The following is a 21,875-nucleotide window of genomic DNA, read 5'->3' as shown; positions in this document are numbered from 1 at the left end:
TCTGTGCACACCCTCTTATATAAAGCCAGAGAGCCTCAGGGTTGTACCATCTCTCCCATCCCCACAGCAGGGATTTCACCTCCTCTGCTGGAGAATTTGACTGTCTTCTTAATATAATAGTAACATGGACTTACAATGGGCAGTTTATACTAGTGAGACCTAAGCATACTGGTGAAATCCCCAGGCTCCTGCCCCATTCTGTATTTGCATCAAAGAAGGTTCAGGCTAGCAGGATTATCTGCATGGAGGCAGATATCTTGATTATCTTCAGCAGCTGCAGAAGCTTTGCTAGGCTTGTCAGTGCCATTAGGAAGGTCATGGAGCCTTATGCCTCATACAGGCAGTTAACAAAGATCTCCAGGATCTTGTCTATGTGCGCTTTGACCTGAAGCCAACAAGAAATGCAAAACGGTTGTGTTAGCTGGTCCCTGTGGACTTTATGTGTGTAGGTAAGCATGGTTACAGTAATGAAAATAGAGAGTAATAAGCAACATGGTTGTATTAGGATTGAAATTTGAGAGGTTTTTTTCCACATTATCATCTAGGAATGGAAGTACAAAAGGGGAATTGGGGCATTTCCTGCCTAGAGATCCATGGCTGAAGTTGTATCCCTTTCCTCCCACAGGAGGCAATAAAGAAAAAAAGACTGAGGGGGACCTGATAAGTCTTCAGAGGTGTTAAGGGCTGTTATAAAGATGAGTTAGTCAATTGTTCTCCATCTCCACTGAAGGTAGGATAAGAAATAATGGACTTATCTGCTGCAAGAGAGATTTAGGTTAATTATTAGGAAAACTTTCTAACTATAAGGATGGTGAGGCTCTGGAATAAGCTGCAAAGGGAGGTTATGGAATCCTCTTCACTGGAGGTTTTTAAGAACAGGTTAGACAAAAAGCTGTCAGGGATGGTCTTAGTTTACTTGGTCCTGCCTCAGTACAGGGGGCTGGACTTGATGACTTCTCATAGTCTCTTCCAGCCCTACATTTCTATGACTCTATGAAAGAGTAACCTGTTGTATGACCTCCATGGAAAAGTGGAATTTAGTCTAAGAATATTTTAATGTAGTGTAAGGGCAGAGAGACAGTATGACTGTACCTGTGGGACAGCCTTAGGCCAGATACAGATAAACTTTTTGTGTGAGAGCATACTGTCACCCTCAACTCCTAGTGATGCCTGCCTGGTCCCAACAGGAGTGGGCTTCCTGTCAGAATCCAGTTGTCCACCACTTACTGCATGAACTTGCTAATTGTTCCTCATTAAATTGTTCCACAGAAAGCCAGGCTGGGGGAACCATCCAGTGTGAAAGATGTCTGCTGGTGGAATCTCTTAAGAAGCAGGTAGGAGAACTATAGGAGGAGGTGGCTAGGCTGAGGAGCATCCATGAACATTAGGAATTCATTGAGAGTATTCATATGGAGACCTCCAAGGCTGAGGAAGCTATCCAGCTAGAGAGGATTTCTGTCTCACCACCATGGAAGGAGGCTATGGTTCTGTCACAGGGAGGACACTGGCTCCCTGGTTACTTCTGGCAGCAGGCAGTGCTCTGCCCCTGCTCCCAACCCACTGACCATCATGATAAAGAACAGTTATGCTGGCCTGTCAATGAGCGATGAGGAATTGTCCCAGAAGGTGGAGGAGGAGAAGCCATGTATCTCCAAAGCTGGGGGGATCGCAGCCACCACTCCCAGAAGGAGACATAGGTTAGTTGTGGTTGGTGACTCTCTTCTGACATCACAGGAGCTATGCTGCCTGCCAGGGGCCCATATCCGAGATACTGTGGAGGGACTGTTAAAGATCATTCAGGCCTCTAACTACTCCCCAGGCTGCTCGTCCATGTGGCACTAATGATACTGTGAGGTGTGAACCTGAGCAGATCAGAAGTGACTACAAGGCTCTGGGAATAAGGGTGAAGGAACTGGGGGCACAGGTGGTGTTCTTTTTGATCCTTCCAGTCAAGGGTAAGGGACCAGGCAGAGACAGATGCTGCCTGGCTGCCAGGATGGTGTCACCAAGAGGACTTTGGCTTCCTTGACCACGGGATGCTGTTTCGGGAAGAAGGACTGCTCAGCAGAGATGGGATCCACCTATCGAGGAAAGGGAAGAGCATCTTTGGATATAGACTGCCTAACCTAGTGATCAGGGCTTTAAACTAGGTTTGACATGGGGAAGGAGACAAAAGGCCACAAAGTAGACAAAAGTCAAAAAAATATGGAGACCTGGGAGAAGAGTCAGAATCTGCGGGAGCGCATTGGCTGTTATAGCAGGGATAAGGGAGAGACAAGAGAACATAAGAGTGAAAATCAAATGAGTATCATAGATGTCTGTATACTAACGTGAGAAGTTTGGGGAACAAGCATGGAGAACTAGAAATGCTAGTTAATAAACACAACTATGACATGGCTGGCATAACAGAAACTTGGTAGTATACTCACATGACTGCATTATTGGTATAGAAGGGTTCAGCTTGCTAAGGGAGGACAGGCAGGGAAAAAAGGGAGGAGGTGTACACTCGGGATGAGGTTGAGATGGAAATAGGAGACAGACTCTGTGCCTCAGCTCCCCATGTATAAAGTGGTGATATCACCTCACCTTGGTTGGATGTTGTGAAAATAAACCCATTAGTGCCTGTAACAAACTACATATTACAATGACAGCACCATAGAAAAATCTATAAGGAAAGTAAGTCTGCATTTGTTGTGGGGTCTGGATGTGCAGTAAATAATGCCTGGGGCAACACAAGGAATAATGAGGATACAAAGAAATACTGAATGGCTCCCAAGTCAGTGAGCGCCATCTATGTATACACTGGATGGAGCAGGGCTCCGGTGTGAAATATAGCATGTGATGATGCAATTAAAACCTGCACCATGATCCCCAAGAGAGCTGAATGAAGGTTGCAAAGGTTTAAATATAGAATTGCTGCACTGGTGAATGCTTGACTTTGCAACCTTAATGTCTTTTTTGTGTAAGTTTCTGGGTGTGATGTTACATGGAGCACACTGTGTCCTGCTGCTTTGGCTGTTAACAGCTCAGGGAGGTGAACTCAGGCCTGTTTCTGCACCAGATGCTCTGGTCTGCCCCCAATTTGGGGAGAAGTCAACAAATTCCCGCGAAATGTTTAGATTCTGCATCTTTCAAAGGGAAATGTTCTGTCTGGCATTCCCAGTTCTCACCAGTTTCCTCACTAACCCCTTCCCCATACACCAGCTGTTACCATCCCCTCCCCATGCACCAGCCTTTAACTGCCCCCAGCTTCTCCTCCATCCCTGGCTAGCGTGACCAGATGTCCTGTTTTTAAAGGAACAGTCCCATATTTAAGCTCTCCCACAGGTGTCCTGACTTTCTTACAAATGGGCAAATTGTCCCATATTTTCTGTCTCTTCCCACATCAACACTGGTGGGTCCTGCTGCGGCCAGATCCCTGTTCACTATCTGGCCACCTACCAGCGGTGAGTGGGGGGTCCAATGGCTGACAATGAGTATGGGTGTGCAAGGCTGGTGATGGGGTGAAGCTGCAGCGCCCCCTGCTGGTCCGGGAGTAGCGCAGGGACACCACATGCACGCAGCCTGCTTGAGCCCTGCTGCTGCTGGACTTTTAGCGCCCTGGAGATTGCAATTGACTGGCAGAGGGTCAAGGACTGACCAGTTGATCGCGATTGACAGGTTGCTACCATTGAATTGTATTTAATTATGGATTTATTTTTGTGGGGGGCCCCCCTTGGCCCAAGGCTCTGGGCTGCAACTAGGGTGACCAGCTGTCCTAATTTTAGAGGGACAGCCCCAATTTTTGGGTCTTTTTCTTATATAGGGTCCTATTGCCCCCCATCCCCCAATCTGATTTTTCACTTTTGCTGTCTGGTCACCTTATGTGCAGCCCCTAGAGCCCCTCTGTTAATCCAACCCTGCCAACAGGTGACAGTGAGTGAGGGTGGGGGAGAGTGAGTGACGGGGAGGGGGCGTGGCCTCAGAAAACGGGCAGGGCAGAGGCGGGGCAAAGGTGTGACAAAGGTGTTCAGTCTTCCGCAAATAGAGAGTCGGCAACCCTCGGCACCAGTCTTCAGCCCCTTCCCCCATTCAGCTCTACGCATGCGCGCTCAGTGGCGCCAACCTGTCTTTGTGGATTCGGCCTCCCAGCAGCAGGGGGCGGAAAACATTTATCCCTTCCTAATAGCGTCTGTGATTGACACAGCACGTTACCGGAAGCACCGAGTCTCCGCTTCCGGCGTCGGAGAAGCGCATAGACTGCTTTTCTCCCTGCGCACTAGGGAGTGTGTGTGGTGACGCCGGCAGAGCGCGCCCCTTGCGGTGTGTCCTGTCCTCGGGAAGGTCGCGTTTTCGGCGCCGGGCGAGTGGCGCGCGGCCGTCTCGGGGCTCGGGATGACTGGCTACTCCCCCGACGAGAAGCTGCGGCTGCAGCAGCTGCGCGCCCTGCGGCGCCGCTGGCTCAAGGACCAGGAGCTGAGTCCGCGCGAGCCCGTCCTGCCCCCGCCGAAACTCGGGCCAGTGGCCAGCTTCTGGGAGCGCTTCCTGCAGCCGGGCTCCTTCTGGCGGCTGCAGGTCAGCGAGGCCCGGGTGCCCCAACCCTGCCCTGCTGAGGCGTTCCCACCCCGGAACAGCCTTGACCAGAGGGATCCCCAAGCCCCCACCCGACCCTGCTGGAGGCTTCTTCTGTGAATAAATAAGCCCAGAGACTAAAGCTTATCCAGCCAGCCCTATTGAATACTAACTTCACTTAAAAATAACTAGAAATTTAAAAGCAAAGCTGGTATTTAAAGGTTGAAGTGGGGGCTTGTATATACTAAAATGTAAGGAAAAATAACACTAAATCTCATTTACTTTTATTTCCAGACTTTCAAGTTGTACAAAGGTTGTGTATTTACTTTAACTGGGATACTTATTCCTGCCTGGATTGTTCACTACTATGTCAAATATCATGTAATGGTAAGTATAGAAACCTGCATGTTGTATTTGGGTGTAGAAGGTATATATGGTGGACCCTGCAAATACCATTGACTTCCCTTCGCTGGAAACACTTCCACTTTTTCTCCTTAAAAGAAAGCCCATACTACAAAAAACACACCACCTGTGATCTGCCATCAAGTAAAAAGTTAAGGGTGATTGCACCTGAGAATTCTTTTGCTTTATTTTTGTCTGGGTACGCTTTAGTGGTGTTGAAAATGTTTCACTTGCAGGACTAAAAAACTATTCAGAGCTTCTAGTTTTCCACATCAGTAGACAAGTGTCATTTGTTGGCACACTATGCAGAGAAACAAATTTCTGTACTTCTTGAGATGAACACAACTGTTTTGTTTCTTGCTGCTTAATATTGATCAGGCTTACATTTTTTCTTTTTTTAAAAAAACAACCCTCCTTCAGTCTATTCAGTTGCTTGTTTCTTGACACTGTTTTTATCTATAGGCCCACTGAGCAAAATATATGCACTGGGATTAAGCACTGAATGTTAATCACTGGCCTGCAGTATTGATTCTACAGTTAAAATAAGAAAAAATGCCTTATGAATAGGCTTGGATTAAAGAATTTTGGGGCCCTGTATACTTAAGAATTGCCCCCCCTCCAACTGCAGTAAATTAGCCAGCAAAGCTCCCTCACCCATATATATATCCCACCCCACACAGACCTCTGAATGCTCCTCACATCCCACATAAACTCCAACCACCATTCCCTATCCTCAACACACATGCCAGTAGCCCTGACATACATGTTCACTATAGCCCACAACCCGCAATATCCCCTACTCAGCTGCAACATTGTGGCTCCCATCAGTTTATAACTTAATATGTTCCCTCTGTCAACATCCAGTGACGGGTGATTTCACTGAGTACCTGTGCCTCCCTCTAGTCACCAATGACTCCATTCAGTATCCTTCACTTTAGGCTGTTCTGTAACATATGTTCTCTTAGTTTTAATGAGACTGTCAAGGTTATTCATTTCCCATTTAACTTTTCTACAATAGTTAGGCTTGATTTCCAGTCTTGGAAAGCTAACATTTTTAGCATCAGAAAACTTGGAAATACTTACATAAATATTTCAAAGTGACAGTTGAGAATGGAAAAATCCATTAAGTTGCATTTAGTTTATTCTGGGGAAAACCAAGTTTTTCCACAACCCACATAGGGAGAGCTACATGTTGTAATGAATGTTTGCAGAGTAGCCAGCCCCCTTATGTTTGGACAATTTTATGTTGCTTCATCTATATATTTGGTCAGACAAGGTTAGTTCAAACTGCATAAGCCTTGATGATTAAGAGGTTGATTTGAGTTTTGTTTGTAGCTGACTTGTACCCTGGTCTTGCTCACTCCTGCTTCCTTACTAGTCACTGACAGAATAAAACTCACTGCTCTCCTGAAGAAGTAATAACATGATCATTGCACCACGATTCAGTGAACACTCTTATTAGGCCATTGCCTGTGGATCTTTAGCGAGGGAGAGACATTTCATTTATAAAGTATTTTGAAGACTTGTCCCGTTTGAGGTGTTTTTGTTCTGTATACTTCTGGTTTTAAACTAAGGCTACGTCTACACTACAGGATAAATTCAAATTAGCTTAAACTGATTTTATAAAACAGATATTATAAAGTCGATTGTGCGCGTCCACACTAGGCACATTAATTCCGTGGTGTGCGTCCATGGTCCGAGGCTAGTGTCGATTTCTGGAGCGGTGCACTGTGGGTAGCTACTGTAAAATAATGAGGCCAATAACATCGATTTGCGTCCACACTAACCCTAATCCGATATAGTAATATCAATTTTAGCGTTACTCCTCTCATTTTGTAGGAGTACAGAAATCGATTTAAAGAGCCCTTTAAATCGATATAAAGAGCAATGTAGTGTGGACGGGTGCAGCGTTAAATCGATTTAACGCTGTTAAAATCGGTTTAACAGTGTAGTGTAGACCAGGCCTTAGAGTAACCTAGTGGAGAGAAGCTGGAGCTGCTTACTATTAATTGTATTCAATGCTTTACCTGTATGGAAATATGGAAAACAGCTTTTTCTAATCAGCCATCTTTCAGAAAGCTTATCCTGACTAATCTGTTTTTTATTGCAGAAAATGCCATATGGTATTATTGAAGTGAAGCCCAAAGTATTCCCAGTGAGTTAATTAAAATTAATATTTTCTTATAATATGTCGGCCTCATGGATAAAGAAAACAAATGGGAAGGGAGTGGTGGGTATGTGAGGGCAGCAGTGGTACAGGGCATAAAATTAAAGTAACTATTCAGTACTTTGGGCAATTGGTACAGCAATGTAAATACTGACTAAGGGAAACAATGTGATATAGACCTTTAGAAGCATCAGTATTTTATTCAGAATGGGTAATATTCCCTTGAAAGCTTGTTTCGCCAACAGAAGTTGGTTCAATTAAAAGAGATTGCCTCACCCATATTGTCTCATAAAAATAATGGTACTTTTATGCACTTGCATATTATATATTTTAGACAGTAGTATGACCCATGACAAAATATTCACCATAATATTTTTGATTTCATTAGGGTGACAAAATTCTAGAGACAGGAGAAATAATCCCACCAATGGAAGAAGAGCCTACCGGTCATCACTGAAGGTTATAAACTCCAGCTTTGTTCCTATAAAAATGTGTTAAATATTTCCAGATATTTATATAAAACAATAAAGTTTCTTTCAGGAGACTCTCATGTTATCTTATTTCCTTCTAGGTATAGTAGGAATAGCAAAGACCATTTCCAGACTTTTCTTTAATGCAAGGCAAGTTAAGGAAGTTACTCACATAGTAACAAAATGTTCATGATTGACTGTATGAAATGGACTCTGGTAGGAGGCTTTCAGTCCAATGTTCTAGTAGTAATACAATCTTGTGCTAACAGGCATTTATCAGATTATCTGCATTTCATCCATTTTAGCAACCAATTATATATCTCTAGTCATGTATTTGCATTTAACCAAACAGGGAAGATACAGCAAAAAAACAAACAAACAAAAAAAAACAAATCAGCTCAGCAGGTAATGCACAAGTGCAGTAAAATTTAGAAAGCATTTTTGGAAAAGTAACTGTCCCACTTTTAAGTCAGATACTATTGAGAAATAGTTTTAATAAGATATTAGTTTTAGTTTACATAGCCTCTTTGTTTCATTTATTGTGGAAGTCCTACCAGAACTCTGAATACTCAAGCAATATTGTAAAGTTTATAAACTACAAAATCTTACAATTCTTTTTTTTTTTTTTTTTTTGCAAAATGACCTATATGAGAAGAGTTTGGTAAAACAATGATAGCTTTAAATGTATGAATCAACAGCAAAATAAGATGAGTAAATAGAAACAAACTGTGACAAATAGTGATTTGTACTCACATTTCTATGAATACTTGTTCCTTTCAGAAACTAACCCTATTTCAAATACTTGATCCACTTCATTGACTAGCAGTATTCCAAAATGCCTCAGCCACCCTGGACCTGACTATTCCTGAAGGTCAGCACACCATATCACTAGAAGATAGTGTGATCTATGTCACTGTGACATTTGTGACTAGCACTTTGCTAGGCACAGCTAAGATGCCAGGCACATCTGCAGACCTCTAAACACAACTTGGCTGAGGCTGTTGCAGTTACACTTGCTTAATCCATCAATGAAAAACTTTACCATAATCAATATTAATAGGAAAGAGTTGATATGGATAAGTTGTTGCTGAGTAAGACTATTTGAGGGCCAAATACTATTAAGGTGAACTGAAGGAAAATGTTGAATCACCTTTAAATAATGTTACTTACTGCCATGTCATTGGACTTAAACAGGTGTATCATATTTTAAACATTACAAAATCTTTAGCAAAGAGGTCTGTAAAAGAGAAGACATTCAGCAAACCAACTGAACATAAACTTGGTGTACATTTCTTCCTTGGCTGCTTCTTAGTCTGGTGCTCATTTTCTGTATTTGTTTATTAAGAAAACTCAGTGTCACACAACATGCATTGCCTGTATTTCTGTTGCTCCTTTTAATTGTGCAGGAAGCTTGATTTTTTTTCTTGAAGCCTTCTGCCACTATTAAACTTAAATTATGTGGTCAGGTCATAACTTCTCAAACCATTAGTCTGGAAATAATCTTTTCTGTCCTCAAATTTGGTTTTAAGTGTATTCAGGTGTGAAAAGCCAGATGCTGTCCATCTGTACTGGTTCCTTTAAAAATTCAGCATTTGATCAGGGAAGTCCTTCTCAAGTTGCCACTGAGCTGCTATTCGTGTTGCATAAATAACATATCCCCATGAAAGTAATACAATGGTGAGAAGAATCTGTTAGAAGAAAATATATAATGTTTGGAGAGGTAGGTATTGTGCATTACTAATATAAATTTCAGAGTAGCAGCCTGTTGGTCTGTATCCACAAAAAGAACAGGAGTACTCCAGTTCTTTTTACCACTATAAATGTTTACCTCTATTGAATACTGATCTTAAATTTAAACTATTTGCAAATGATCATCAGTTACCAGCCCTGGCCTAAAAGTTTAGGTATCCAATCCAGACACTAATGAAATACTGATTATATAGGGTAATGGTGGGGACAGGACTGGCATAGTTAGCATGATATTTTCTGGCTCTGAGCCATGGCATTCAGTGCTTCACAGGAAGATGGATCTCTGGCTTCCTAACCCCTCCGAGGCCCTGGAATCGAAGGTTTGAGGGAAGTAGGTGAAATGCGCGGTGCGGAGGGTAACTGCGTCCCTGGTTTGTCCCGCAGGAGGCGGGTAGAAGGTACCTGCTGGCCACGCAGGGCTGCGGTCCGTTTCCCCCCCGGGAGGGGCTAGGGACCGCCGGAACCCGAGAGCGGAGGCTTTGCTACACGCCTTTAACAGACCAGGCCCGCCCGGGAGCAGACCGCAGCCGTCCCCGCTCTGCGCCGGGGAGGGGGTGGTGTAGGCGCGTCCCTCCCCGAGGGACGGCGGGGGCACCTACCAGCGAGTAAAGCCAGTCCCGGGCACGGCGGCCCAGCGGCGCCATGGTGCGGCGCGTGCGTGGGGCACGGCAAGGGGAGATCACCATGGAGACAGCTAGACGGGCGCGCGCTCCGAGCCACCATCTTTGGTTGGGCCTGGAAGCGCATACGCTGCGCAAAGCGAGCTGTATTAGCGGGTAGTGAAGTATCTCAGGGCGATGTCGCCCGGAGTCAAGATGGCGTCCAGGTCACGTGCTCGCTGTTCGGCCCCCTTGGAGGTTGCGTAAATCGTGGAGTTCCGAACAAGTCTTTTCCGCTCCCAGCAGCCCTTGCGGGGCGTCGGTCTTGCCCTGGGTCCGGCCATCTCGTTGTGTAGAGGGCGGGTGGCCACTGGTCACTCTCCGGGCCCAGCCGCGGGCAGACGGCTTCAATGAGTGACCCGCTGAATTACCTCACAGAGCGGGGGCGCCGCCGCCGCCGCCTTCGTCACAGGAACGAAGAGCCGCGCGCGGGCCCCGGCTCGGGCCCCGCCCGCTGCCGCCGTCAGAGACTCAAAGCCGCGGACACCGGGCAGCCCCGCGTGGAGGGCGAACCGGCCGCACCGGACAGCGGCACCGCTGTGAGTGAGCCGGGCGGCAGGACTCGGGAGCGGCCGCGCCCTTGCCGGGCCAGGTCTCCGTTGCTTTCGCTCGGGCAGGGGGAAATGGCGGAGTGGGGGGTTGGGAGTGAGAGCAGCGGGTCCGTGGGGCGCTCGGGTCTGTGAGGCGGGAGGGTGCCTGGGCTTGTCAGGAGTCTGTTAGGCTGGTTCGGGAAATGCTCCCTCCCCTGCTCATCGGGTTCAGATCTTGCACCTTCCTGCGAGGTACAGGTAAAAAGCCAGGATCTGAGTGCCGGGTGCCTTGTGATTCAACAGGTGAGTTGTCAGTAGCCCCTCCCCATCCTCTGAGCTCTTGCAGGGACAGGAGTTCGGATCAGCAGGAGCTGGGGAGACTGAGCACAGAGTACTCCGGCAACCCTGCCCAGCGCTCCTGGGCCGGCTGGATTCTGCCCGACTTGTGTTAGATCTGTGTGTAGAGAGCGTGAACTTACAGACACTTTGCAGCCTCCTGCCACTCGTTACCTTAATGGTAGGCTGAGCCGCTATGACAGATTAGTTGAACTGTCTATATGGCGAGTTTGACAGCCATGAACAGTATTTGTTAGTTACCAGCTGTCTCAAGGTACGCTTCCTATAGGGAGTAATAGAGTTCCCATCACTTGGACATACTTTCTATTTTCAAAACGGGTCAAATAACTGTTCTAAATAGAAACACTGAGCCCAATTGTACATGACCACAGTGAGACTTATCAAGTCAGTTGTCCAAGATTTCATGTTTCTCATTCACTTAAAACCTGAAAATTTAGAAGGACACACTCCAGTCCATAATATAACAATGATAGACGAATTAGAAATACTTTGAATTTGAAATTCTCAGTCTGGGGGAGATAATTCAATGTTCAGAAATGAAGTTGATGCCCACAGCTTTGTATACACTTTGATTCTCAGCTTGTCTTGTTTAAAAAAAAAAACAATTCTTAATGTTTTTATAGTACATCTGTTCACATGTTTGCAACAGTTGAACTGTATACAAATTGTTATGCATAACATATTAAAGTTATGTTTATGGTCAGAAAACCAACTTTTAGAGTTGTTACAGCTGAATTACTGACAGAGTACAATTTTCTTCTCTGAGCATTGCTGAGTCTGTACAGCTGTTGATAAATAACTTGGATTATATGTTGGCTCATGTATCAACTGAGTTATCTGAGTTCTTGTCTAGTTATATTATAGGTCGAGAACCATCTATAATTATGAGTGCCTGACACACACACTCTCCCCCCTCTCCCCTACTGCTTTCACATTGCAAAATGTCAATTAATTGGGCTAAATAATTTCAGCAAAAATGGTTCATCTGTTTCTAAGATCAAGATTAGGGAAGACTTATTTTGCCCATATTAATAAAAATTGTTTTATTTTGTTGAGAAGCTGTAGTGCCTTCATGCTTTGAAATTTTGGCAAGGGATTCCCTTGATGTTATGGGGGAATAAGGGGAAGGCTCAAATATGCACAAGTTATAAGCTTTTGAAAATTCTCTGTTCATACATGCTCAGTAGAGACTTAACGAGTTTGGCAACTAAATACTGAAACTGAAGATTGTTTGGAAGATGCATGCTGTAGTCAGGGCCTCGGGGGCTAAGTAGGACTTCACTTGCAATTGCTGCTGCTGGCTGTTGGAAAACCAGGGACTGAGAGCAAGGAGACTGTAACTCCTGTGCTGTCAGTGCTCCCTCTGCTTGTGTCCAGGAATTTGGAGGAAGAGCAGCCTGACTCAAATGTGGTGGGTTTGAAGAACCAGTCCTGAGTGGGCAGAGAGAAGTAGATTTAGCCAGGAGTCTCCTGGAATTGGGCTCGATCTCCCGGAGGCTACTGAAGCCAATTCGGGAGATTTTAGACTACTGAAAGTCTGGGGGTGCAGTGGGGCTACGGCAGGCACCCTACCTGCCCTGGCTCTGCACCACTCCTGGCTGGCATGGCTGTGGCTTCTAGGCAGAGCTGTGGCCAGGGGGTGTCAGCGTGCTGCCCCCACCCTGATCGCCAACTCTGCAGCTCCCATTGGCTGGGAACTGGGACCCATTACCACTAGGAGCTGTGGGGGTGGTTCCTTCAGGCAGGGGCAGTGTGCAGAGCCGCCTGGACGCCTCTGAGCCTAGGAGCCGCTGCTGGACATGTTTCTGCTTCCATGAGCCAACCGAGGTAAGCGCTGCTTGCCCAGAGCCCTCACCCCATTCCACACCCCAAATGCCTGCCCCAGCCCCCTCCTCCACCCAAACGCCTTCCTAGAGTCCGCACCCCAATCCCCTGCCCCAGGCTCAGCCCAGAGCCCCCTTCCACACGCCAAACCCCTTGGCCCTACGTTCCTGCCCATAGCCTGCACCCCAATCTCCTGTCTCATCCTGGTGAGAATGGGTGAGAGTGGGGTGAGGGGAGAGAGCTACAGAGAGAGGGGAACTGGAGTGGGGCCTTGGAGAAGGGATGGGATGGGGTATGGCTTTGGGGAAGGGGCCGGGGGTGGGGCAAAGGTGTTTGGGTTTGTGTGATTAGACAGTTGGCAACCCTATGGAGAATGTATATAAGTTGGGTTAAGGAGCCTAGGGGTGTGGTGAGTGGGAGGCTGGCACTGTTTGGGCAAGCAGACTGTTTGGGGAAGGGAAGGCAACTGAGGTAGGATAAGGGGTGGGGGTGGTGGGGTGGATGAGAACTTTCTGGGCAAGCAGTTAGGGGTTAGACTGAAACAAACTAGGTAAGGAAATTGGAACAAGGAGCTGGTGTGAGAGAGGGCAATTTAGACTAAGATCAGATTAGGATCCAGAAGTTAGTTGGAAGGTATCATAGCTTTCCTACTCAGATTTGAACCTTAGCGTTCATAACCTGAGAAGCTAGCATAAACTCCTCTAAGCTTAATTACCAGCTTAGATTTGATATCGCTGCCACCAGCCAAAAATTCCAGTGTCGTGGCCCCTGGACCCCCCCCCCCCCCCCCCCCCCCCCCCCCCCCCCCCCCCCCCCCTCTCCCCAAACTTCCTGGGCACCCCAGACTCCAGATGCCCGAGTTCCACAAAGAAAATTAAACATCCCCCACCTTCTCCGACCAATTTCCTCTCTGCTAACCGGGTTACTGATCACAACCTCTTTACATCACACACCCAGAAGATGCTCTTCTCCTTCCACAAACGAGACACCAACAGACCAAGACAGAAAAGATATCTCTCTCGCTTCCCCATAACTTCTCCCGCCTGGACACTAGAGAGTTAAACACAGCAGCCAGTCTTTCCCCCCCTTCTTCTTTCTCCCACCATTTCCTGGTGGGTCAACTTAGAAAAAAATCAACAGGTCTTCAAAAAAAACTTAACTAAGAAAAGAAAGAACAGGAATTAGAATACAGTTCCTCTGAACCTAATGGTAATGAGACAGGAGCTTTTACTGTAGAAAATGAAATAAACAATAGAAAAGGGATAAACAGCTTGACCTCAAGAAAAAACAATTCAAAGTACTTATACCAATCACGTAAAGACTTCCCCACCAGATACACAGAGCACATACAGTAAAAATTTAAATAGACTATACTTGTCTAACGTTGTACTTACAACTGGGAAACAGAAGATTAGAATGACTGGAAATAGACCCTCTCATAGCTGAGAGAGCACAGAACAGACAAAGACCAAGACCAAGAAACCCTGCAAATTCCCTCCCTTAAGCTTTGAAAAATCCAGTTTCCTGATTGGTCCTCTTGTCAGGTGTTTGGTTCCCTTTTCTAACCCTTTACAGGTAAAAGAAACATTAACCCTTAGCTATCTGTTTATGACAGAAGGGGTTGGGAATTTGGACTGGTAATTAAAGACTATATCAAAATGCGTATGCACAAAGGGGCTGAATTAATTCTGGCATTTCCTAACTTTTGAATACTTCACTTTGCAACCTTAATATTATTGTACTATAGTTTTTGTGTGTGTAGTATTAGCTACATCAGTAACATACTTCATTAGATCATGATTACTGGCAGTAGTATAGAGACCAAAAATAATAATAGAGTTAATAGGATGATCAGCTTGATCAGACACTAGAGAATTAACCACTTTTGAAAAAATAAAAAAAAATACACTGTTATATGAAGTCTAACAACTATGAGAAACATCGTGATCTTTTGTGGAAATAGCCAACTGATGATACCCTCCCTAGTGTAGAAAAGATCAACCACTATAATTATTTACCCTTTGCGCTAAAATGTTATAATAATTTGAAAAATAAAAGCCTGCACCCAAAACAGGAAGCTTGGGAGGTGGCAGCGTCTTAGAATTCCTAGAGCTTATATATGAAGTTGTCTGCTTGGCTGGTGATGTCAGAATGTTAGTAAAGGTTGTTCTAGGAAGCCTGTGACCCTTAAACTGGTATTTAAAAAACAAACAAACAAAAAACCGCAGCAACACAGGGCTTTTTTAAAGGCAAAAGCTCTTAAGTTCTTTGTTACTTTAAACAAATTTGCTATGTGTACATGCAGTAATTGGTAAGTCAGAACCTATTTAATGTACCTGTTTAAAAGTATTTGCCCAAAATAATGACTTCTGCTGACATCAACATATATCTGCCGTAATGTGCTTCATGATATAAAAATCAAGTGCAGAAGTGTTGCTGAAACAGTGATCTCCTCTGACTATCCATAGAAGAATTTGAGGCATCTTAAAATGATTTGTGGCCAGTCACAAACATAAATGCTTCTCCATACTTTCCCACCACTTGTCTCACTCATTCAGATACACCTTGGCCTGTGAACAATTGGCCAACAAAGTAGTGCCTGAGCAAAGCAATACTGGCTGTGAGTAAAACTGACTAGGGGATAATTCAATCCCAATCAATTTTCCATAGCAGCATTATGCAAAATAAAGTTGATTAATCAGTCAGATTTTGTCTGCATCAATCCCAGAAGTTGCTTTATACATGGAAGGACTGCAGAGGGAAACTGGCTGTTGACCTTGCAGAGGTTTCTGGAAAAGGATAAGGGAAAATAAAAAATAGTAGATACTTATAAGGTGGGAAGAACAAACACTAAAATAAAGACAGAAGAAGTTGAAAGTCAGAAAGAACGGGATTAACTCTAACATTAGTGATTTCCTTTTTTTTCCAGTTATTGAGAATTGTGGCTCATCAAAGCTTAGAAATAAATAACCAAAATGTGTATTTTGGTAATCCACTGAACAGACTATAGGATAGTAAACCAACCTGCTCTTGTGTATTGATCTAAAATGTTTTGGGACACAGATGTGGAGCTACACTTAAAAATAAAGACTTCTGGGCAATTTTCTCCCTAATAGGCCAGATTCTCAGATGGTGTAAATCAGGATAGTTCCACTTCAATGAAGAATCTCAAATTTACATAACATGAGCATCTGGTCCCATGTATCTTTCGGTTATTCCTTTGCTCTGTTTGCATTAGGATGTTATTTAACCACTAATATTTCCTAAATTTCTGGGGGGAGAGACTGCAGGGGGAGTTTAATAACTTAAGCAGTTATATGTCAATTTCTTCTGGTCTGATGGGTTAGTAGTGTTTGCTGCTGTTCATTCCTTATTTTCGACTCTCAGAAAAAACTGTTACAAGCTTAGTTGTTTGTTTTTGGTTCACCTTCATATCACTTCTTTTTGATCAGGAAAAGTTTAGCAAAGCTTTTATTGATCTTTGCCTCATTTTTCTTTTGTAGAACATAACATCAACAACTGAGGAGTTTACGGTGGATAGCAGCTTTTCACCTAAAGCTGGCACAAGCAAGCGGCATCAGACAATGCCAACAGATACATCTCCAGACTCTAAATGTCCAATCTGCTTGGACAGATTTGACAATGTGGCCTATTTAGATCGTTGCTTGCATAGGTTCTGCTTTCGTTGTGTACAGGAGTGGTCAAAAAACAAAGCTGAATGTCCACTCTGCAAACAGCCTTTCCATTCGATCTTCCATACAGTGAGAGCTGAAGATGATTTCAAAGAGTACGTACTCAGGCCTTTGCAGAATGGCTCTTTTGCTAGCCCTGATGGGCGGAGATTTCGTTACCGTACTACGTTAACAAGGGAACGTCATACATCAGCTTATCCTCGAAGGAGTTCCTCTTCTCGAAGAACACTGTCACCTCCAGATAATGGGATATTATTTGAAGGATTATCCGGTCAACCTGTGGGGCAAAGAGACGGGGGAATTCATCAGATGATTAGACGGCTTGCATCAAGGAGACAAGCTAGTGCAGAGGGTAGATCACTGCGGCAAATTCAAGAACAAGATATAATTAATTTCCGAAGAGCTCTGTATCGTTCTGGTGTGCGTGTTAGAAATATTCAAGATGGTGGTCGTTATAGAGACATTTCAGCTGAGTTTTTCCGCCGGAACCCCGCTTGTCTTCACAGATTAGTTCCATGGCTGAAACGTGAGCTAACAGTCCTGTTTGGTGCCCATGGGTCTCTAGTCAATATTGTACAGCATATCATCATGAGTAATGTGACTAGATATGATTTGGAGAGTCAGGCCTTTTCTGATGACTTAAAGCCTTTTTTGCTCCATCGTACTAACCACTTTTTACATGAATTCATTAGCTTTGCCCGATGTCCTTTTAACATAGAGGCGTACGACCAGCATGCCAATTATGATTGTCCTGCTCCTTCATATGAAGAAGGAAGCCAGTCAGAATCATCAGTTATCACAATATCTCCAGATGAGACAGATTCGCAAGAACCAGATCATAATGCATCCACAACTGGTGTTGATCGGGCACCTTGGGATGATGAAACTCCAGGGCCATCATATTCCAGCTCAGAGCAGGTTCATGTTGCCGTGGCTTCTCCTTTGGTTACTTCAGAAACTTCTGATGAAGAACCTAGTAGAAATGGAACTGAACTGCAAGAGCAGTTAAAAGATAATGCAGCCCCAGATGGTGACACTGATTCTTCTTCAGACAACTGTGTCATTGTTGGGTATGTTAAGCCATTAGCTGAAAGAACACCAGAGCTTGTTGAGCTGTCCTCGGACTCTGAGGAGTCGGTTGATGATGGGAAAAGCGAGGATGTGAAGAAACCACAGTCTATCCAGTTTCACGTTTTTAGTGTCAGTGATGCTAGTGGGTGGTCATCGCCATGCTCTCCTGTATCTAAGGATGGTAAATATAGCCATAAAAGCAGCACCTCTCCCTCGCATAAGAAGATGAAGTCAAAAAAGAATGAGAAAGATACAACTAAAATAGAAGATTTGTCTATAAAGGACTCTTTACAAAGTTCCTCTACAAGAAGGGATAGGGTGTGCTCTCCATGCAGCCACAGATTATCCAGGAGGAGGAGATCAAGGAGTTCAGAATCATATTCACAGCACTCTCGCAACAGGGACAGCCATGGCCAGAGAGCCAGGAGGAAACATCACAGCAAAGAGAGGTTAAAAAGTAGACTGTCAAGAAGCAGAGATAGTAGCAGACATAGGAGCAAAAGAGAGAAAAGGAGGTCAAGACCTCGAGACATAAGTTTATCTAGAAAAAGCCAGACAGTGTCTCTAAGTAGTGAGAGCACTATATCTAGAGATGTAAGCAGGTCAAGATCCCGGAGTAATGATCATAGCAGAAGAAGATCAAGGAGCAGAGACAGTGATCATTATTATGTAAGAGATAATTACCAAAGTAGATACCAGTGGGAGTACACTTTTTACAGTAGAAACATGGACAGAGATGGCTATGAATCCTCATACAGGAGGAGAACTCAGGCCAGAGCTCATTATTCAAGGCAGTCAGCTAGTCCAGAGTACAGAATACAGTCCTTTTCTGAAAGGACAAATACTCGAAATCAGAGAGGTCACAATGAAAGCAGATATTACTACTATGAAAGACGCAGATCAAGGAGTCGATCCAGTAATAGATCTCGGACTGCTTCTGATAGAATGAGATATGAAAAGCCTGGTGGAAAAAGGAAATACAAAACTCGCCACTTGGAGAATGCACACAAAGAGAATGCAACAAGCCCTTGTGAAGGGAAAGGAAGTGACTTGCAGAAGTCTTTGTCAAAATACAGTGGTTGCTACAAAAATCAGGACAGTCTTTTAGACAACCAAGCAGGCATTGGGACTAGACATAAAAAGAGGAAAAAAAAGTCAAGAAGTCCAAGTGTAGAGATTATTTATGAAGGAAAAGCTAGTGACACAACCAGACATCACAAAAAGAAAAAGAAAAAGCACAAGAAGAAACACAGGAGACATCACACAAGTAACTCATCACATTCTTCTCCAGTTGTGATTACAATTGACAGTGATAGTGATAAGGAGACTGGAATACAAGAAAATACTGAGTGTGACAGTAGTATCTCTTGGACAACCACAACCCAGTTAAATGAGAGAGAAAATGAGACTCCATCCCCTGTCTTGGGAACAAGTGATTGTAAGCATGAGTACACAGTAGATGGTGAAAGTCGACTGTTGGACAAGGATTCCAGTATTACTACCACTAGGGGAGACTTAGGTGATGACCCTGGAAAGGTAGATCGCCAATTTCAGGAAACATCAAATGAGCAGGCTCTTGCAGTGGCAGACAATAGTGGTGCATCTGACATGGGAACTCTACCGAGCAATCCTGAAACTATACAAACTGAATCAACCAGTCAGTTGCCTTCTTCCAGAGCATCATTTGTAGGGCGTTCAGAGAGACCACCTTTGATATTAAGACTGCCAAAGAGACTTATTGACAGATCATATTGGCTTGACTCCCCAGAAAAAAAGATGTAACAAGTTTTACACTGAACTGTTTTAAAACAATGAAATCCTGAAAAGAAAACACCTGGTGTGGTTTGTGTGTGTAAGACTGTTTTTAAAAGTGTCTGAGAAATGTGTAAAATTCCTGAATTTATGCACTTTTAAGTCCCAAGACAACAGAATGTTGCTAGTAGTTTGTTAATTTTTTTCAGAATAAGTGTATAAACCTTTAGAAGTTGTAATTTCATAGAGCCATACTGTATTCACATTGTGTAAAATATATCCAGAGAATCTTTCTAAGTTCTTTTTTTAAAAGAAAAAAAAGTACCTGAAGTCAGAAAATCTATTTTCTGCTGGTTGCTGTTTTTATTTTATAAAAGAAAAAATGTATAATTCACAAAACAAATTTTTGTTTAATTCTGCCATCATTTTAATCTGCATGGTTTAGCTTGACCTCTGTCAACAAGGTGTCAATGCCTTCTGTACAAACGTTGAACCAGACTGCCATTGAAGTAAACATAAATTCTTTGAGAGTCCCAATAAAGCAATAAGACATTTTAAATCAAATTTTGAACACAATGTAATATGTACTTTCCAGGCATATCATTTGTCTGTAAGTCTGGTATAACTTAAAACTGTGCATGGAAAACCATTAAGAAAAAATCTGGATCTGAGCTGTTCATGTAAAATGACAAGTTTAGCAGACCACATACCTGTGCATCATCATATTTTTTTCCACGTCTTCAATCTTGTAGGGTATGCACTGCAAAGAAAAACACCCAGCACAGAGTCTAAGCCCTGGTGTATACTGGAGGGTGGAGGATTGATATAAGTTACGCAACTTCAGCTATGTGAATAACATAGCTGAAGTCAACGTACTTAGATTGACTTACTGTGTCTCTTCACTGCGGTAAGTCAACTGCTGCTGCTTCCCCATTGACTCTGCCTGTGCCTCTTGCGGGGATGGAGTACAGGAGTCAACCAGAGAGCGCTCAGGGATCGATTTATTGTGTGTAGACTAGACGTGATTAATTGATCCCTGCTGGATTGATCGCTGCCCACCGATACGGCGGGTAATGTAGACATACCCTCAGCTGACTTGTGCTCAGGCTGTGGGGCTAAAAATAGCAGTATAGACATTGGGGCTCAGGCTGGAGCCTGAGCTCAGACCTTCCCTCTTCACCAGGTTTCAGCACTCGGGCTCCAGTCAAAGCCTGAATACCTACGCTGCAGTTTTTAGCCCTGCAGCCTGGGCCTTGTGAGACCAAATCAATTGACCTGGTCTATGAGACCTGGTGCCCACAAATCTTTTATTGCGGTGTAGGCACATACTCTAAGTGTAAGAGCTAATCCAATAATGTCTTTCTAGTTGTTTTTTTGTTTTTTTTTTCTCCTGCTTCCTCTGTACCTAAACTGCAGAATGCTAGAGGGCTATTATTTAGCTGTATCATCACCTTTCTCAGATGATCAAAAGACAGTGTGGGTATATAATTGAACACAGCTGCTTGACTTCAAGCTTAGTCAGATTTTTTTTTCTCTAGACCCTGCCATTGTTTAAATGGCTTTCTGACATGACTGAGGTGTAACAACAAGTAGAAGCCACACTTTAGGCAGTTTAATTACTTATAACAGTGATTCTCAAACATTTTGTATTGACAATCCCTTTCACACAGCAAACCTCCAAGTGTGATTCCCCACCCCCCTGCTTACCAATTAATAACATTTTTGTATTTAACACGATTTTAAATGTTAAATTTATAACACTTGTTTAAGACAAATTTACCTTTTCTCACTGCTTTTAAATTAAGACTAGAACACATTTTTAGCAAATTATTGTTATAACCAGAAAAGTAATTTTTTTAAATAGTTGCCGTTTAATACTGGGTGGGGGGCACAAAGAAACTTTGTCAGTATCACTTTTCACAGCAGACTGAGGGCATGTTTATACTACAGAACAAAATTAACTTAAGTTATGTCAACTTGCAGCCGCTGCAGTAACTAAACCAGTTTTATATGACCACACTAGCTCCTGTCAGTGATGTGCGTCCTCACCAGCAGTGCTTGCACTGGCTGTCAGTGTTGGGCACTGATACCCAGAGCCCTGCTGGCAGGGACTGAGAGCCCGCAGCCCCGCCATGCACGGGGGATGACAGCTTGCAACCCCCTCATAATAATCTCGTGACCCTGTTTGAGAACCCCAGACTTAGAAATATATATGTGTTTCAAATAGCAGGGATCTTTCCCTTTTTCACTGATAAATGTTGAAAGTCTAAAGCCCAGTAGTTATCACTGTGTCTGTGGAAGAACAATTTTTTTATTTTTAAAAGTCCATTATTCTGCCGTCACAAAAGAAAAAAACTGCTACACTAAGCTGTAGCCTGGAAAAAAAACAGTAAGGTAAGTAGACTTGTAAATTTCTCTCTCCCAGCTGATGAGTTTCTAAATTCTGTTATCCAGAAATTGCCTTTCAATATTTGAAACAATCTGTGTATGAAAGTTCTTTGTAAATTCCTATTGGTCAGAATTTTTTTTTTGTTTCATGAAAAATGAACCAATTTCACTGTAGTGAAATTGCTCCATTCATGAGTTTTTTTTTAATTTTTAACCTGTTTTTCCTGATTATTGTATTTCTCCCTTGTTGCTTTGTGAAACAC

At 43.7% G+C, this 21,875-nt stretch overlaps 3 protein-coding genes across 4 annotated transcripts; 2 read left to right on the top strand and 1 right to left on the bottom strand.

The window, feature by feature from the left end:
• The first annotated feature begins 4,238 nt into the window (after positions 1–4,238).
• NDUFB6 (NADH:ubiquinone oxidoreductase subunit B6) lies at positions 4,239–7,664 on the top strand. Of its 2 annotated transcripts, XM_032787442.2 has the most exons (4): positions 4,253–4,554; positions 4,846–4,938; positions 7,064–7,108; positions 7,509–7,664. In XM_032787442.2, the coding sequence occupies exons 1-4, from the start codon at positions 4,375–4,377 to the stop codon at positions 7,575–7,577; spliced, it is 387 nt and encodes a 128-aa protein (XP_032643333.1). In that variant the 5' UTR covers positions 4,253–4,374; the 3' UTR covers positions 7,578–7,664. The 2 variants fall into 2 exon arrangements, with proteins under 2 accessions (XP_074923477.1, XP_032643333.1); XM_075067376.1 differs by lacking the exon at positions 7,064–7,108 and having other exon boundaries at positions 4,239–4,554.
• Positions 7,481–10,055, bottom strand: SMIM27 (small integral membrane protein 27). Its single transcript, XM_032787443.2, has 2 exons — positions 9,939–10,055; positions 7,481–9,278 (listed from the first exon to the last, which is right to left on the bottom strand). Exons 1-2 carry the CDS (start codon positions 10,023–10,025, stop codon positions 9,168–9,170), a joined length of 198 nt encoding a protein of 65 aa, XP_032643334.1. The 5' UTR covers positions 10,026–10,055; the 3' UTR covers positions 7,481–9,167.
• A 293-nt stretch (positions 10,056–10,348) lies between these two features.
• Positions 10,349–19,783, top strand: TOPORS (TOP1 binding arginine/serine rich protein, E3 ubiquitin ligase). The gene is made up of 2 exons (XM_032787441.2): positions 10,349–10,537; positions 16,213–19,783. Exons 1-2 carry the CDS (start codon positions 10,349–10,351, stop codon positions 19,252–19,254), a joined length of 3,231 nt encoding a protein of 1,076 aa, XP_032643332.1. The 3' UTR covers positions 19,255–19,783.
• The last annotated feature ends 2,092 nt before the right edge of the window (positions 19,784–21,875 follow it).

Source organism: Chelonoidis abingdonii, chromosome 6 (assembly GCF_003597395.2).
Source record: "Chelonoidis abingdonii isolate Lonesome George chromosome 6, CheloAbing_2.0, whole genome shotgun sequence".
Lineage (NCBI taxonomy): Eukaryota > Metazoa > Chordata > Testudines > Testudinidae > Chelonoidis > Chelonoidis abingdonii.
The sequence above is the reverse complement of the archived record's forward strand: the minus strand, read 5'-3'. Positions and strand labels throughout refer to the sequence as shown.